Source organism: Athene noctua, chromosome 2, assembly GCF_965140245.1.
Source record: "Athene noctua chromosome 2, bAthNoc1.hap1.1, whole genome shotgun sequence".
NCBI lineage: Eukaryota > Metazoa > Chordata > Aves > Strigiformes > Strigidae > Athene > Athene noctua.
Genome location: NC_134038.1, coordinates 126,588,773 through 126,607,697, shown reverse-complemented (window position 1 = coordinate 126,607,697; position 18,925 = coordinate 126,588,773). Strand labels below are relative to the sequence as shown.

Below are 18,925 nucleotides of genomic sequence, written 5' to 3'. Positions count from 1 at the left end.
GAGATTGCTTCACAACAAAAAAATGTCTGGTGAGTATATTCACAAGGATTATAAAGGAAAACTGTTTTGAGAATATGCTCTCATCCAAAAAAACTTAATGTAACTACACAATTTAAAACTTTCAGCTCTCAGATGTAGAGGAAAGGTACATCAGTTCAGTTGGTAAATAGTTTGGTGCTTGAGAAACAAAACCAGAGTCGATATTTCTGAGAATCCTTATGGAGCACTAGTGCAGTCTTCTCTGGCTGCTCGTATTCATCCGGCTTTAGGAGTTTATTTGTGTGTAGCTGCTTGTGCGGTTGAGCACTGGCCACGACCACATCAGAATAGCAGCTGCAGTCCACCTGCCTGTAACCCCCTATCTGTCTCCCTCATATGGATAGAGCAAACCCCTCTTTTAGGTGTTTGTCTGGGATTCCCATACCATGACCAAAAGCAAAGCATCAGAATATTCATGTGAATAAAAGGAACTTCTATCTCAGATTAAGTCAACAAAAGTTTTGGACTATTGTTTTTGGCTACAGCTGTTGTTTCTAAATGCTCAAAGTGTATTCCAAATGTTAAGCTTCAGAATACCGACATATCAGTAAGAAATATTACATCCAGATCAGGGGGAATCATTTCAACATTTTCAAAGGCATTTGCCTACTTCCTTCAGTTTTGGAGATGATAAATAGGTCAATTACTTGAGTTCCAGTCTACAGATTGAGGTTATATATTTTAGACATCTGAATGTAATTTTTTATCCATTTACCATTACACACAGTAAGTCATTAAATCTGTCATCTTAAAAAGTCCATATAAGGGAATTCACATATTGAACAGATACTTGAACGCTGTGGTATCAATTTTTTTCTCAATTATATGTTTTCCATGTTTGCAGAGGTAGCTATGTTGTACTATTTGGTCATAGCACATTCCTCAGCTTTACCTTAATATCTTAATTGCATTTGACCTACAAAATAAATTTTCTATTGCACAGTTGTTCTTCAGCTACAGCTATCTGAAAACTCATGTGGACTTTTGTTTCTAAGATTCATCAAGAAGAAGGATCAAATGAGCTGGTGGCCAATTCCCCACAATATGTTCTAGATTGTCAGGTTTATTATGAATCCTTAAATTACATTAAAATATATATGTAGGATGTCCACGTCAGACAACAGCTGACTTCAAATAATTCTCAATAACACACCAGTGAGTGAACTTCTCATTGTGGGTGACAGTGTATGTTCATACGCATTACACTTCTCTGTTGTATCCAGTAACAGAATAAGACATGATGGGTCAAATGTCTCTCAAATGTGAGAAAAAAGTTTATTATTGTGAGGGTGGTTGAACACTGAAACAGGTTTCTTAGGCTGGGGAGTCTACATTTAGATATTCAAAACTAGTCTAGACACAGCTCTGAGCAACCTGTTCTACTTGACCCTCCTTGAGCTAAGGTTTGGACTAGACAATCTCCAGAGGTGCCTGCCAATCTCAGCCAAGCTGTGATCCTGTGCAGGAAGAGTCATGGTCAGCCACGTGAATCCAACCTATTAAAACGACCCACTCCATAAGGTGGCTTCCAGTATGTCAAAACTATTCAATACATCACAAGGTGTATCAAGAAGAAAATAGTTATTTTATAACTTTCTAAATTTTTGTCCAAAGAGTACATAAAAGTATCCTGCACCTCAAAGATGACTGGAATATGACAAAAGGAATGTTTTAGAAATACTTTCTGACTTCTGCTTTTACCCCAGATTTTGGCTGGCAGCCTGAGCCAAGGAATCATCCTTAGGTTGTGTCTCCCCAAGGAGAGAGAGGAGTGTTTTATCTCTTTTACCAACAACTCATCACTTCTAACAAAATGTCGTTTTGACAGCATGACAGCAAGCCATGCCTTTACTCAGTGAAAGCCAGGGAGTGGCAAACCTTTGTATTAAGAATCGCAGATAGTTTTTGATTAAAATATGAACAGACTTCCTTTGAGAGGAGTTAGGAGGAAACTTCTCAGAGGCTTTCAAGAGGGACAGTGATAAAACAGGCTCTTTAACACTATTGAGCACTCAGTTTCTGCAGGCAGAGTGTGCACAGTCCTTCACAGACCCAGCAGGCTTCAAGGGCACTGCAAAAGGCTGGCATGCACCAGTTTTTGAAAGTTTTCCTCATTAGAGTTTTACGTAAATTGAGCAAAGTCCAACCTCACTGCTCGGTCCTAACCAACCTACTCCTACTGGCTCCTGAATAACCTTCCAGAACAGGTGAAAACAGATTAAGCTCATCTCTGTGGTAAGTCTGCACATTTATTTTGTCTAGGGCAAATTATCAATGTTCAATAGTGAATATTAAAAACCAAGCAAAAATATCCAGTGAAATTTAATTCTATTTAAAATTAATTTTATTATTTATTTTGTATTATTATAATTAAACTGCAGAAATTTGCATGCTTTGAAATTACATATTACCAAGGGTTATGCAGAGGACACCACTGAGGGTCCTGCTTAAAAACTGAAGACAAGCTGTTTTCAAGCAGCAAATCAGGATATAGGTTTTCAGATTACTAGTTTTGCATTCTCTCAGTTAAATATTACTGGTAGTTTTTCCTGATGTACTCTTTCTCAGATTAAAATGCATTCTGAAGATGAAACAAAGTCTTACAGAAATGGAAAGGATGATAATATTGCTCTATCATATCAGGATTATGAATCTGAAGGCAAATGGTAAGTATAGCAGTTGATTTCAAAATATTCCCATGAAAGGTTGGACCAGATGATCTTTGGAGGTCCCTTCCAAAGTGGGCTGTTCTATGATTCTATTATACTAATGTTTTCTCTTTAACTGCATAGGCTTAAATTTCACTGGTAAACAATACAATAATAATCACAATACAATAATAATCACACAGTTTTCCTTTTTCGGAGAAGTCTTTGATATCCACTATTCTCTTCAGACAATATAGATGAACACAGATATAAAAATGTATCAATATCTATATCTAAATATGAATAAACGAATCTAAATATAGATAATTTTTAACAGATAAATCCAGTTGAACCTCCCAGGTCAGGGGAAGCCTGTCTGAGGAGCAGAAATCTTTGCTTGTACCTTGATGCTATGATTGAGAATTTCTATTGGGGTTATTGAAAATATGGCTGCTTCACTTATTCTTTTTCAAAAAGATAGTGACAGCTGTATCTATCCTGTTTTGTTAAAAGGCTGATACAAAATACTGAGAGAATTGAAGTCGGAATAGTTAAGGGACAACTAAGTTACACGCTTCTCCAAGTTCTCTGAAAGTAGTGTCATTTTTTTACTAGAATGGAGGGCCAATTGGGGTCAGATGTCCTACACATTCTCCTCTCTACATCATTTCTGTTTCAAAAAAAGAAACAGACCACTATGGAATATAGATTTCATGATTTAAACAACTGTAATATGCTGATTCCCGTGTTATGCAGTAAAAGACACCTAATCCCCACCTATCTTACAGGGGAGAGTTTAGGATGGACTGAGTGGGACTTCCAGGCACCAGAATCTGACCTCTGTGTGTGGTAAAAGTGGAAACAGTGACTCATCCCAGTTAGGGTTAACTAGAGTTTATGAAACTGTTGACTGGCACCATGTTTTATGTCCTTTAAAATAACTTGTGCCAATGACAGCAAGAGAAAGACTAGTATTTGATCTCACACTGAACTTTTTAAGGATGAGAGAAGCCCCATTGCAAAACAGTGGAAAGAGTTTGACATTTTACCTACATTTAAAAAGTGCTAGATGGGCTTAGTTTTAACTGGAGAACACAGACTATCTGGAGGGAAAACTCAGTTTATTTAGATAATAACCTTCTCATGTCTTCTCTCTGATGGTTTATAGGCCAAGAACAGTTATTAAAGCCCATTTTCCTCCTTTTTCAAGCTAAAAAGGAGATATTTAATTCTGATATTGACAAAAAGTCTTAAAAATCTAACAAATTGTCCGGAATTTGTCCGTGGAGGGAAGTATGTTAATTTATCATTTTAGTGTTCATCAACTTGCAGTTTCTTACATGTCAGAATAAAGTTTACTGCTATCACTGCTAGTTTTACTGTACCAAAAGCTGTGAAAATGTCAGGTAAAAATAAAATATCTCATGTTTTCTCTTTGAATTTATTTTAAAAAACCACCCACAACCAAAACCCCTATATGCCTCTGCAAATGAGGTAGACTTTAATAGCATTCTCAGATCTTGGCGTATTTCGGAAGAAAGCATGTGAATACAAAATTGTAAAATATTTTAGAGTATCTGGTGAAAGTCTGATGCACTACTGATAGAACAAGATGCCAATTTTACCAACCATGTTGCTTTCCAGTCTTTGCTGGGAGTGTCCAAGCTAGAGAAATACAGTTTAATCCCAAACTGGCAATTATGAGCAGAACAGCTTATTTTATCTCTGTCTAGGCAAAGACTAATTACTGTCACTTTTCTGTCTAAAACTGTTACAGTTTATAATGGCAATGCAATGAATATAGGTTTAGTACCAAAAAACCCCAACTCCAAAACCCCAAAGTCTTCGCTATAATAGAGTCACCTAAAGATTAGTGCTTTACCTAACATTTTTTCAAGTGGAAACCTTCAGTGTGAACCTCTGACTTTTTAAAGTGAAAGCAAAACTCCTACATCATTTTAACAGTGTCTGGTTGACACATACCATCCCAGCCCTGAAAGCCATGTTAATAACTCGCAGGGTATCTTGTGTTAGGACAGGTCACAGCCCTGCAACCTCACAGTGATTTTTGTGAAATTCTATACCTGTTCATGTCTTCTTTCTGCTACAAGCCTTCTCACCACCATAAAGCATTACATTCTTTCCACCACCACTTCCCCCTTCTCCAAGTTTGTTTTATTTTCTTCTCTTTGCAGTCCACTTCTCATTAAAATCGATCAGTTTCTTCCAAGTTCAGTTCTGTAGGTTGTATCTTATGATTGGAGGGATCAGTCTGCCTAACTACAGTTTAATGATCTGAAATAAAAACACTTAGGTATGAGGGGCCTTTGACAGACAGTTGGCCCTATTCTTAGAGTAGCCCACCCACCTAGGTTGCCAATAGCTACCACTAGGCCCTAGCCTAGGCTAGAAAGGCTAAACAGCTTTAATCAAAGAACTTCTCACCCTCTTTAAGAAAAAAAGTGCAGTGGAGTTCACTAACAAAGTTTGCAAGAGGACTCTTTTGCTACATTATCAAAGTCTCACTGCAGATTTAGTTACAGCCATTCTTAATATTTTTTCATAGGAGCTGTAATTTTAAATGAGTCTTCCTTAGGTAGCTTGCAACCTACAGCTAGACTGCATGGGCTTCTTTCCCAAATAGACTGTGTATTAACACAATACCAAACCAGAAGACTTCTTGAAAGCATTTTTGACAGTGTTCAGAGAAATTCACTTGGTTTACATTGAAAGTCCTTATTTTGCATTCCTATATCTCCTCCTTGCATCTGAACACAATTAAGAGACAGTAATTTTAATAATGCATTAGGCTTGTTTTATGTTTTAAGTGCTCTTCCTACTTAAAATACAATCATAATTTTTTAGCAATGGGAACAAGAAGAAACCTGAGAAACTGAATATGGTCAGCCTGTTTACAGTGGTAAGTTTCACGATACTTGTGTGTTTAGCAATCCCAGTCTACCATAATGTTTAAAATGTATTATTTTAATATGAATCCCAGTTTACCGTAATGTTTAAAATTTATTATTTTAATATATGTATCTCATGTTGCAGAGCTATACAAGAGGTACTTCACTGTTAACAGTATAGAGTACTCAGGGATCTGCAAAGGGAAGGGAAAATGGAGGAGAAAGGAAAGAAAGGGCAGACACAAGAGATGGAGTAAACTAGCTTAAATCATGTTGCTGCTGGAGATTTTTACGGTCACAGCTATGTCCAACTGATGTTGACATAGGTGTATTAACAGATAGATGGGGAGGGAGGGTGTAACGTGAACCTGAAATGTGTTTGCAGACACAGAAAGAAAGAAAAGGAAAATCCCCAGCATAAGGGTAACCTATGCCAGAAAAATTTATCTCCCACACTAGCTGTACTTTCATAAGCACCTGGCATAGCTGCCTAACGGAATACTCTTCAAAAAGCATTGTCAGAAACAAATCTTAGCTTCCATTTTCAAGTTATTCTTTTGTAATTTATTCTAACTTATCAGTACTATACCAATTACTAAATAGTCTCTTCTCAGCCACTCTCCCACCCAAATTCCTATCCAGAAAACAACAGGAGAGAGTCACAGCAGATTTTACAGTACAATTGCACTAATTTTTAAACAGGTGATTTGGAAGCACACAGTTTTAAGTTTCTTCTTTTATATGCAGGCCACAATATTTTTGCATTTTACATAGATAAAGGGTACCTCAAGGAGATCATCTGGCCCAATGTTCTTCTCAGAGTCAGGCTGCACAACAAAGTTAGAGCTGGTTGCTCAGAGCCTGGCAGTTCCACAGCCTCTCTAAGCACTTGTTCCAGGGCTTGACCACAATTGTCTGAAGTTTCCATGACATACCATATGAAATTCTTTTACTACGTATTTGATTACCTGCCCTCTTGAGGACAAATGAAACCTCACATGCGCTATTCGAAGTAGCTTAGGAAGGAAATGATAGGGCAACTTCTGTACTATTTCAGTCTTATACATAACTGTATCAAGATTTCACAGAGTAATTCAATTTCATGCTTAACTAGTAGTAGACTTAGGATTTATTCACATTTAAGTCAAGTCTACATCTAACAGAATCGGAGGTAGCTTTAGGAAAATATTTTTTCTCTCGTAAATAAAAAGATTTCCTGACTCCCATATACCCATGGAAAATTGATGCCCCTTTACCTCCTGAAGGATAATTCCAGCATTTGAAACAAAATTTCTTCCTGCAGAGGAAGCAAGAGAAAACCACTCCTGCACAGTGTAGGAGTGATGACCACTAGCATCACACTCTTTTTATTACTAGTGCTAGCACTGCATTCAGCAGAGCTTCCATCTTTCTCCCCGTTTTCTGAAAACCTGTGAGAAACTAGTGGTAAAAATTCACACATAGGAGAAAAGAGAACCACACACCGGTAACCCTTGCTTCTCCACATAGAGGACAAGAAGCACTAAACTGCTCTGACTCACCTGAAAGACCAGGGCAACTCTATTCAAGTAACCGCCACAGCAAAACACGTTTCCTTCAAAGATCACCCAGCTGAAGGTGCATCCCATGGAGCCCACCTACATGCCAAAGAGCACAGCTTCCATCAACCAAGGGATTATTTCTGAGCCATGCCCTTCAGATCATCGCTACATGCTCAGAGAGGAAAACTCTTCTTAGTTTGGGTGCCCCTGGAAATCACATCCCCAGACCAGTCTGAGCACACTTCCCAATCTTCTGGCAGTGGGGCCAGACATGTCATGCACAAACTGACATCTCTCAGGAGTACCCAGGAGTACCCTAGGCTGGCACACTGACACATCTGCCTCCTAAGAGCCATAGGATGCTGAACATACCCACCCTGTTACACACCTGCAGATACATTTTCACTCAAGGACTCATATTCGTTATTATGCAATGAGAAAGACATTTTTACTCCTTTTATTTTTTTTCTCTTCTTCCTCATTTGGAGTATGGGGACAGGAACAACCTGCTCTGACCTAACTGTTCCTAGGCACTATCCTTTCAGGGTGTGAGAAGTGATTTACCGTTGCCCCTACAAGGAGGATAAGGTATCTCATAATTACCTGAGAGCTTGTTTAGGGGTCCCTGTGGTGACATGATAGCCCATGGCTCCTACCTCTATGCAGGTCCAGTAATTGCATTTAAGAATTCTTTTGGCTTCAGAAAGCTAACTAAAATCCAGAGAAACTATTTTCCGTTTGTATACTCCATACAATAAAATGCATGATTCCCTTATTCTCCTTATTCTCCTTAGTACACAGTCATATTTATGTTATGATAATTGTTTCATGAGAAGTATTAGTAACGTTAAAATAGAAAGAGTGGACATCACTTTTACACAGCTTTAAATATAATGGCCTTGAAACTGCTTACAGTAGTAAAGACCTACCAGCCTGAAGTGTAAACCTATCTAAGAGACTATAAAAGTAGATAAATTATTATAGATGTTATATTATTAGATTATATTCATAATATTTCAGTTATAGTTATAAATTTAAATTCCAATGGGACATAGTTAAATTGGATACAAAATTTTTTTAGTACATTTTACATATATTATTATTATTCATATTTTATGAAAGCCATTATTTTATTCATTAAAAATTATTAAGAATTTACTTGTTTATATTACAATTTTACCATTTTATGTATTAAATTTTTTTAATCTTATCTTTTACTGCCTCTTTCTGCATAGTTACTGCTGTGTTGTCACTCAAACGCAATTGCTGCAAATAGAGAACTTTTCAGCACAGTTCTGTTTGCACTTTCAGTTTCGATACTCGGACTGGCAGGATAAACTCCTCATGGTGCTAGGCACTACCATGGCAATACTCCACGGCGCAGGTCTCCCCCTTATGATGATCATCTTTGGTGACATGACAGATAGCTTTATTACTTCAGAAAATATTACTTACTCAGGTAAGAACTGTTGTAGCTCCTAGCTGGTGTCATTGAAATATGGCTTTTATGCAACAAAAAATTAGTTCTATTTGGAAAAAATAAACTGTAGAATAGTTGCTCGCCTCAAACTATTCATTCCCTGGGAAGCAGTTTGCTCCTATGCTGGGGGCCAGATGTGTTACTGGCCTTCTCCCTGCTCTGAGAAGTTACTGGGCTTTTAATTTTGTTCTGTATTTCTTCCAACCAGTCTCCTGTGCTGTTACAAACAGTTCACTAATTAACTGTTATGCCAGGTTAAAGGAATATTTTAAAATATTGCTATTTGGGTTAAGGACTTAAATAAATAGATTAATGGGAAACAGTAAAGAAACAGAGAAAAAAATGTGTTGTGCTGAAATCAGAAGCAGTTTTTAAACAAAACTAAATATGTAAATCAAAATATGTAATAAAGCCCCAGTTATCAAACAAAGCAGCTGTAATAAATATATAACCCAACACAAATGTTATTAGATATTTCAGTATTTACTAACTGCTGTGTATTTTAGAAGGGTATTAAGTGTCCCAAAGACTATGATTATAGGTCCATTTACTTGAACAATATCAACAAAATACTTTCAGATTGATATAACGGTATTATCAGAAAAACTGCTTTTCTGCTGCTAAATCTGAGCATATAAATTATTACATTTCACAGGGATGTACCCAGGAGTCCCTTTTGTCCAAACATCAACTTTGTCCTTTTCTTCTAAACCAGTGGGAACCTTGTTTGTGTTACATGAATGTGGAATTTCCTAAACTTTTCCAAACACTTCCATGTTATTTCCCACAACTTCTCCAACACCACTTTGTTCTTCGACAGAGAAGTAGACAAGGTACAGAGGGCAAAGAGCTGAACGCTATGTTCATATAGTTGCATGATTCAGTCAAGTGCTCTTCATTAAAGAGCATTATGCTTATTTTAATCACCTAATTTACCTGTCAAGCATTGATTTCAAAAGGATTTAACCACTCCCTCTGAATATTTGGACAAGAATGACTGTCACTGGTGAGATATAATGATATTCCTCAAAGCATCCCCAAAAGAGTTGAACTCTTAAGTATTGCCACCTCTGCCTCATAATTTGATTTCTACTAAGCAGTATTTGCATGGGAAAATTAATCTAGGTTTAAATCAAGTGTAAATATAAAGTGCAGTATCCAAGTCTGAAAAGCTGTTACAATCACTTTTTATTGCAGAGCCAAACCAGAACAAGGGAACATTTATTCTGAAATTAAAGTGCCAAGTACATGCTCCAGAACTGCTCATTCTCATTAGCTTCACATGTAGACAAATTTTTATACAATTTAATTACACCTTTAACCTGTGACAAGAATTAGTTAAATAAAAACATGTCCCCTGGACAACTGGAAAGAAGTGCCTAATAGCATATTCATTAATTTTCTGAACTTATTTATGAATCGACATTCATAAAGCACTCTGGAGCACTGTTAAATAAGGTGGGTTTTATAGTGCCAGTGTATTGTTTTATAAATATTCACTAAATCAGCACACATTCCAGAGAATATACTATATTTGAAATGTGGAATTCAGGCTGGTGATTGTAGACTAGATGAAATTAGCTAGTTATTTAACTGTTCATTGTATTACAGGTAGAATACGCACTTGCTGGCTTCAGAAAATGCTTTGTAATGTGTTGCATAGCTTCAGTTCCCTTAAACATGGTCAGGGGCTAGGTAAGGTTCTAGGTAGCTGACTACTCTTAATCTTCATTCAGCATAGTTGGAATAGAAGCTTATGGAAGGAAGTTGTCATGTGATTAAATAAAAATAATTAAAGTCCTTTTCTCTAATTTTCTCTCTAGCAAATTTTTCTTTATGGAACCATACATCAGTGAATTTTTCCAGAGAAATTTTTTCTTATACTCTGATGGGAAAGTTGGAGGAAGAAATGACCAGGTAAAAGGAAAGTTTTCATTCACTTCATGGCTATTCTTGTAATAGAGATCTCAAGCAATTGTCCTCTAAAGATTATTTTCATATTTAGCCCAAGATTAATCTCATTATAAATAGTTCATGGAACTGAAGGAATTCAGATTTTGTTATGTCTTTAGGTTAACGTCACTGTATGAGTCAGTGGCACCTTGCATTTTCTCACTCTAATCCCAGACTGTGCCAGATGGTTCCTGCAAACCTACAACCTTTGTGACAGAAGCTCAGAGGAAGGGTTATTCCTCGGTTTCTCATGTGCCAGGATACCTTGTTCTCTTCCCATGCCAGTTCTCATGCCTTTCCCTCAATGTGTCATCCTACTCTTGCTCTTCCTCCTTGCCCACACCCTTCACTCCTCATCCTCCCCTTGCACTCTCCAGCTCTCATTTTGCCACCAGCCCTGCCTGCCTGGCAAACTGGCTTCTCCTCTTCCTGCCACAACTTTTCTGTTCATCTCTTTTCCTTTTCTCTGCTGCTTTCCTTCCTCTCTCAGTGGGTAACCACCATAAGAGAGTAAGGCACAGTCCAATACACGAATGGCTGCCACACACCTGGTTCTGAGGGAGGTCCTGGGAGAGGGATCTTCCACAGCTGAAGGAGCACTGTGCCAGCTCTGTAAGAGCTTCTGTGGAGATTCCCCATTTCCTGCCCTTCGGCTTTCTCATTTTCGTCAAACCCACAAATGTTTTGACTGATGACTAACAAATTCCCTAAAATATTGGAACTGATCACATGCAAAGCCCTGAAGTTACTTTGTTTTATCCATAATTAAATGACACCACTTCAGTCAGCAAAGTCAACTAATTACTTATATAGCTGAACCACGTATTTGCTATTAGTTTATAAACTTTTTGAAGGACGATACCTGCGAGACCCTAGTAGCTGTATGAAGACTATGGATGCTGTTTTCACATAACTCCATCAACTAGTGAAGTTTGGATCCAGTTTTATGAAAGAAAGTGAAACAAAGTTTCTTGTAATTCAGAGAATCTAGTCCCCTTCTTCCTTCCCTGTGCATCCCCTCAATGTCAAAAGCTCATGGTAACTTTCTAGGTAACCCATTTATTCACTCCATGTTCTCACTGCACAGAATCACACATTAAAAATTTGTTGATAGTAAGAGAAATTTTAAAAGACATCCCTTAAAGACAAACACTTCATACTCTACCAGAAATAAACCTAAAGAGGATGATTATGAAGTCATGCACGGAGTTTCCATTAAGTTTCCAGGTTTTCATTTTTCATTTAGTCTTTGACACTACAAACACAGGGGAATATCACCTGAAGGTCACCCAAATAATAATAATAATAACGATGATTGCCACTGAGAAGGTAAATCAAGTACTCTTTGGTACCCTTTCCTTCTAGAAGAACAACAAATAGACAGTGAAGTTGAGAGACACCAAATTTAAAACTGATAAAAGAAACACTTTTTATATAATGCTCAACAAATCTGCAGAGCTCATAACTGAAAAATATAAACTAGGTCAAGAGCTCACTTATTCATATCAGATAAAATTGCAATAGGGACTGAGATGCAACAGTAGGTGCGATTAAACTATCTCACTGACAAGCTGTTTCATGTTAGTCTAATAACATTTTTTCACAGTCTTCTAAGGTGTTAAGCACCAGTTATTTTCAGAGACAGGCTGTGGGGACACATGGTGTCATTGCCTGAGCAATTTCCAGGTTTATGGTTAAAGGACCGTTATTTCTTTTTCTTTCTCTATCTACATATACCCTGTCTCTTCTTTTGTTATCCTTTGCCCTTTCCAGGTTTTCCTTCTGTTTCCAGGTTTTTCAAGCCCTTTCTTCACACCACCATTCTGAAGGGGAAAGAAAGCCCTAGTCTTTTTGTTCAGTGTCAGAGAAGTGTATCTGTTTTGTAAGTAAGCAAGCCAAGACAGTGTGCTCCTTGAAGGGAGTATGAAATTACAGAGGTCAAATTCTACTCCTGTTGTACAAACACCACTGGGTAGGATAAGAATTAGGAGTTATTGATACAAAAATTATATGGCTCAATTCTGGAACTGAAATCTAAACATAAACTTTAGGTATATTTGTCATGCAAAAAAGCTGGCAAAATCATAGCTATACCTTTCTTAACAACTGTCATTAAATAAATAATTCACAAGATCATAATTTTATTTTCCAATTAATTGTTGCTAATATTATAAAATAACCATAATTAATAGGGATTTTGAACCAAAATTAGATCAATCCATTGTGTTTTGGTATGAGCCAGATGTTCAAACAAATGCATAAATTCTGTGTTTTCCCTAGTTTTGTTGCCTTTTGTAGCTTTTTTATTATGCTGGCAATGATTAAGAACAACATTCAGCTATTTAAGTTATTCATTAATGTACTAATATTTTTCAGTTCAAATATGAAATGTTTAATTGCAATCACAAGTAAAACATCTTTGGCATTATTTATAACAAAAGTACTTAGAATAGCTTTCTGTATTGCTTTTTCTTTTTTTTTTTTTTCTATGTTTGGAGCCTTATTTTGTTGCAATTGCATGAATAGTATGTAGGCATTAATTTGCTTATTTTTCCTTAGGAATGTATGCAAGTTTAAAACCAAACCAACATTTCTCAAAGATGACTAAATAAAACAGTTAAATTATGATAGCATGCAAACAATTAAAATTCAATGTTTCTATCTTTAATTCATTAAATGAAGGTGGATATCCCGAAACCTAACTTGTTTTTGCTTTCATATTACTTAAGCATTTTAAAAATCCCAGCTTTAATTTTCACTCTTTGTGGGAAGTGTTTCTAAGAGTAAATATGTCATTCTAAGCTTGTTTTTTAAATCTATGTCTTCATGGATTTTGAGACTTTTTTTTTTTTTTTTTTTTTTAGTTTGTGGAAGTTGTATAAGTTAGCAAAAGATAACTGAAATGTTATTCTGAAAGACCTTTAAAAATCTTTATAATAGTGAAGAACGATAAATGGTACCTAGCCCTGTTTGGAGTAGAATTGAGTCATTTTCTGATCTTTTTGTTTCTTTTCAGATATGCATATTATTATTCTGGAATAGGAGCTGGTGTCCTTTTTGCTGCCTACATTCAAGTTTCATTTTGGACAGTGGCTGCTGGCCGGCAAATAAAAAGAATCAGACAAGAACTTTTTCATGCTGTAATGAGACAGGAGATTGGATGGTTTGATGTAAATGATGTAGGCGAGCTTAACACTAGACTTGTAGAGTAAGTATTAAATATCAGTTAATTGCCAACTGTGTGTTAATTCTAATTATTGAAAATCAGTTGTTTGTTTGCAATGTTATTTTATCTTACTAAACTCCTCTGTAAGCTATACTATTCTTTATATGAATCTGGAGATGTGTATGGATTATTTAAATGGAGCCTGAGGAATAGAGATGTTGGAGAATGCTGCTCCGTGTTCTTTGTGGTGGCAAACTTGTAGCTGTGTTGAGTTGCAGGTGTTAGAAACATCATGAAACACCAACAATGTGTACTGCATCCAAAGAGTTCACTTCTGTCTTTTCCACACTCTCTTATTTGTTTGGATATAATTTGTTTTTTTCAGTGACATCTCCAAGATTAACGAAGGAATAGGGGAAAAAATTGCAATGTTCTTTCAGGCAGTGGCTACCTTTCTCACTGGATTTATAGTTGGTTTTACAAAAGGCTGGAAATTAACACTTGTGATTCTGGCACTCAGTCCTGTTTTGGGATTCTCATCAGCTCTCTGGGCAAAGGTAGGCAAAACGTGTGAGTTTTTGATAAACTGGTAAGCTATATCTTCTATACTCCCATTTGGTATCTGTAAGACTTAAAAGTGAAATCTGGCTCTTAGTGAATTTAGATCTTGCCCACATGCAGAAAGATGTGAACAGGTGCATGATGACACTGGTACAGATGAAGAAGTGCATGCCTTCACCATGCACTCAGCTATGCTGCTGCAAAGTTTACATAAGTCTAACATACCCTCCTTTGAAAGGGTAAATAAGCAGTACCTTTGCCTGGGCTCCATGACAACTACACCAAAATAACCCGGTAAGGTCAGTAAAAATAAATAAATAAATATAGAAATTAAGTAAAATGGCAGAGCTGAAGTCATTGAAGGTAACTGACAGTAAGTTCTGGCATGACCCTGCAGCATATCAGGTGTCCAGTGATAAGGCCTGTCTGTGGGCTCTGACCCCTCGGCGAAGGACATTACCCCCGGGGACAGCACATGGGCACGGGCAGACACAGCCAGGCAGCCGGCACACTGTGAACTCTGCTCCAGATTGTCCCTTTACCATTTGCTCAACTCCCAATAACTTACTGGAAACAGCACTCCAGAAGTAGACGCAGGCCATTTGGAGAGAAATAGACTTCATCTATAGAAATAGAATTGCTTTTGGCTAGGAGTTTCAAAGGGGCTTCAGGGTGTTGAGTACCAACCGGCTACTGAGTTTCAGGGACACTGGCCAGCCTCGCCCTTTCAGCTAAAACAAAAATCCCAACCCTATTTAACATGTGCAGTCCCTAATATAGCACATGAATACTCTGCTATAACCTCATCTGCAGCCTCTGTTGGGAACATGATGTTCCGTTCCCGTTTCTTGTGGGGCAACTACTCATCCTGACACAAACCAGAACTGCCTGATGGTGGCGGTGCAAGTATTTCTAAGTGTAAGGGATCTTCGTCAGCTCCTCTGGCTTTCCAAAATGATGAAAGTATAGAACTGAAAATCCAACCTCATTTTTGGCAGCAGATAACATGCGTTTTTCCAGTTAATGTATTTTATGCAGTGCAAGCATTGTCACGATGCCCTTCATCAAATTTCTGCCTTGGAAGTCAAATACGGATTCTTTTAAAAATCTTTATTATAATAATTAAAAAAAAAAAAAAAGAGTAGGAAATTTGGTACAATAAATTAAGAATTCTTAGACATCGGAACAACAATTGAGCTCGTTCTGGTTTTCTTTGAATGGGAGAGTTAAAATATTTTGCTTCTACACAGATAATTTCTGCATTCACTAACAAAGAGCTAACTGCATATGCAAGAGCAGGAGCTGTTGCAGAGGAAGTTCTGGCAGCAATTCGAACTGTGGTAGCATTTGGAGGACAGAGAAAAGAAATCGAAAGGTGAGAATAAAGTTTCCATATGTTGGCTGTTTTTATAATAGTGACTAAAGAGATTTTTTTATATCTTTGCTGCTGATGTTTTTCGTTTCTCTACTTTTTTTATTAGCTTCGAAAAGCATCATAAAACATGTAGAGATGCAGTTCCTTGCCCAGAAGGAATATGGTCTTACAGGCTTCATAAACCCAGTAAGAGTTGAAAGCAAAAAAGGCAGACATGTTGCAAAAAAAGACAAGTATAACACTAAGGTCACAAACCAAGGTCATGCACACGTAGTTCTTTGTATTATGCTATGGAACATCATTCCTGCCATCTTTTTGATCTTTTATCTAAAGATAACTAGCATGACCACAAATACTGGCAGGAGTTTTTCAGACTCAAAGTTCAGTAAGAGTTGTGTCATCCACAGAAAACACACATCCCCTGACTTGCTTCTCTCTTTTTGCTCCAGTCACTGCTGCTGCCCAGCTCAGGTGGCTGAAAGAAGTCCTTTGGGTATCTACAACTCACTTCCCAGTTCACCTCATCATCCTTCTTTAGTTACCCATTGCTGCTCATCACCCCCATTCCTCTCACCTCTTTTTCTTACTCATCCTTAAAGCACCGTTTGCCAGCCACTACTTGTCATGAGTGTGCTAAATGTGATGTAGGGTCTTTCCTCATGACCCAGAAGTGGGAAGGACCTCCTCTATCACTGGGACCAGCTCCTGCTATTGTAGTAAGCAAATGTATCATCTAATTCCCTTGCCAATAAGCATAAAAGCTCCATCCTAAAACCAGGTAGGCTTTTTAACTCTTCTGCTGCAGGGAGGCTATTCTACTGCTTGACTATCTGAAGACCAGAGATCTCTTTCTGACAAAATGTATGCGTAGTTCCTATATATTAACTTGTTACTGTACCAGCACTGAACATTTGCTTTAGTAGTTCCCTCCCATGGGTTTACTTTCCTGTGCTGTTTATAGAAATATATCATAGACTGTCTCAGATGGCATTTTGCTGGGACAATGAAATTAAGTCCTTCAAGTTTTCTCACATAGTATAGGTTTGCCATTTCACTGGTCATCTTTTATTTTACATAGTTATGGTTCATTTAGTTCTCTTATTACTACCCGCCAACATCATATATCTAATTCTGTAAGACATTTCATACTCTTTTGTCCTGGTCCTCTCACTGCTCCTCTGTACTCATCCTCTAAGTTTTTTACCATCAGGAAATTTCATTATATTGAGCAGTGTTTGCATACCCAGGTCATTAAAATAAGTAAAAACAATAAATCCCAAGATTGACTGAAGAATTTATGTTGTCAACTCCGTTGGGTATTACAGCTCCCTGCTGAACATCGCTATCTTGCTTCAAGCAGTTCCTTACCTTACCTTTCCTTTATTATTTCACAACTACTGTTTAATTAGTTATTTATCCTATGGCTTTAGGATAAATTGGCATTAGATGGTATAATATTAATGAAGTCCCAATGGATTAGTTTTATTGTGTCTTGCTTCTCTAGAAAAAAAACAATATTAAAGAACAATAATCAGGTTAATCCTTCTCTTTCATAACCCATGACACTTTTTGTGTCTTGTCATTTAGTATGATTTTATTTTATTTCTACTTATTTAGGATTTTATTGTTTTCCTCAGGATATGTTTGCAAGTTTTATGTGCTATTTTTACCAGGCTACAAGCTTGTATTTTCTCAGGTATCTGCTTCTTTTATAATACTTCAGTGCCGTGCCTTTATCCATAATTTGAAAATAATCACTAGAAGTCTTTTATGTTTGCCAGTTTATTCAGTACTCTGGAATAAAGAGTCCATGATCACCATGAAAGGTACATTCCCTCCTTACTGCTTTCCCTTTCAGGTCAGATGTGGTAATTAAAATACCCTAATTCACAATGGTCATACTTCTTTGGCAGCATGCACATTTTTGGAGTATAATTATAATCTCGATGCTTTTTAATTTCTAAGACTCATGAAAAGGAAAATCTTTGTTGGAGATAATTTTTGGGTGTGTTCGTCCTTTTGTTTGTTCAGCGACTATTTAAAAAAAGAAACTTTCCAGCTATCCCTTCCCAGAGCACATGGGTCACACAGCTATTGCTGGCATTTAATTCTTTAGTCTATATTTATGATGTATCTCTCACAGTCACACATTTCAACTGAGTTGTTCCCTCTGTCCATGTCCAAATCCAATCTAAAGTATTCAGATACAAGCATCATCCCAATTATATATTTTACATTCATCACCAAAAAGATTTTGACATTAATTCCATTTTCTCCATATCACCATTTCTCTTTTCCTTCCAGTGTATTTCAACACTCATGCAACAGTTATCCCATCCTTGTTACCTTTATTTCTGATCTAATAGCAGTATTTTATTTCTCCTGTTATTGACATGTTTAACATTGCTGTACTTTCATTAATCCTCCTATACATCAGAATTGCTTTTAGAATTTATATCGGTCTCTCCCAGCTTTCACACTTTATTCCTTCAGAAAGTTTATCCTCAATCCTAGATACCTACTGCAAGTGACTCAGAGGAGACATCTTTCAGCCAGTTCTTCCCATGGCTAGGCACTGCTTACCTTTCTTCATAGCATCAGCATCAGTAATATTCACTCACAGTTGGAAGATTCCACTGAAAGTCACAAGATTAACGCTGTTTAACAGCTTGCCACAGCCTTTTCCACTCATCCAGTCCTTGTTACAGACAAAACTGATCAGCTCAGTCTGTCATAACATTAAAAAAAAAGTCAATATATTTTCTTCTACTCTTAGCAAGATTTTTCTCAGGATTGGATTACTGTTTATCAAAAATCTTTTATATATCTTTGATGTATTTTATGGGTAATTTATCAATACACAGAATGAATGAAATAGTAATTTCCTGTACTTCTGGGTTGTTTTTTTTTTCTTTCAGATACCAAAAAAAATTAGAAGATGCCAAACGAGTTGGTATCAAAAAAGCCATTTCAGCCAATATTTCTATGGGTATTGCTTTCTTTTTGATATATGCTTCATATGCCTTGGCCTTCTGGTATGGAACCACTTTGATACTCTCTGATGATTATACAATCGGAAAAGTCTTTACAGTATGTATCCACCAGTAGCTGAACAAAGTTTATGAAAAATACTGATCTTGTATAATCCTGTTGGAATATGTGACTTTACATTTTAAGTGAGGTTGAAGTTAGCTTTTTAAACTACATTTTTCACTTTATCACCCCGATAACAAAACCAAAACCAGTACAGTTC

The 18,925-nt window shown here is 36.9% G+C and overlaps 1 protein-coding gene across 1 annotated transcript in view; it reads left to right on the top strand.

The window, feature by feature from the left end:
- The first annotated feature begins 2,613 nt into the window (after nucleotides 1-2,613).
- LOC141957932 (phosphatidylcholine translocator ABCB4-like) overlaps nucleotides 2,614-18,925 on the top strand; it is a 49,141-nt gene continuing 32,829 nt past the window's right edge. The window contains exons 1-8 of the mRNA XM_074900215.1: nucleotides 2,614-2,705; nucleotides 5,553-5,607; nucleotides 8,449-8,596; nucleotides 10,441-10,534; nucleotides 13,587-13,778; nucleotides 14,122-14,293; nucleotides 15,548-15,672; nucleotides 18,591-18,762. Of these exons, the coding sequence (XP_074756316.1) occupies nucleotides 2,614-2,705; nucleotides 5,553-5,607; nucleotides 8,449-8,596; nucleotides 10,441-10,534; nucleotides 13,587-13,778; nucleotides 14,122-14,293; nucleotides 15,548-15,672; nucleotides 18,591-18,762 (1,050 nt within the window). The remainder of the gene's footprint in view (nucleotides 2,706-5,552; nucleotides 5,608-8,448; nucleotides 8,597-10,440; nucleotides 10,535-13,586; nucleotides 13,779-14,121; nucleotides 14,294-15,547; nucleotides 15,673-18,590; nucleotides 18,763-18,925) is intronic.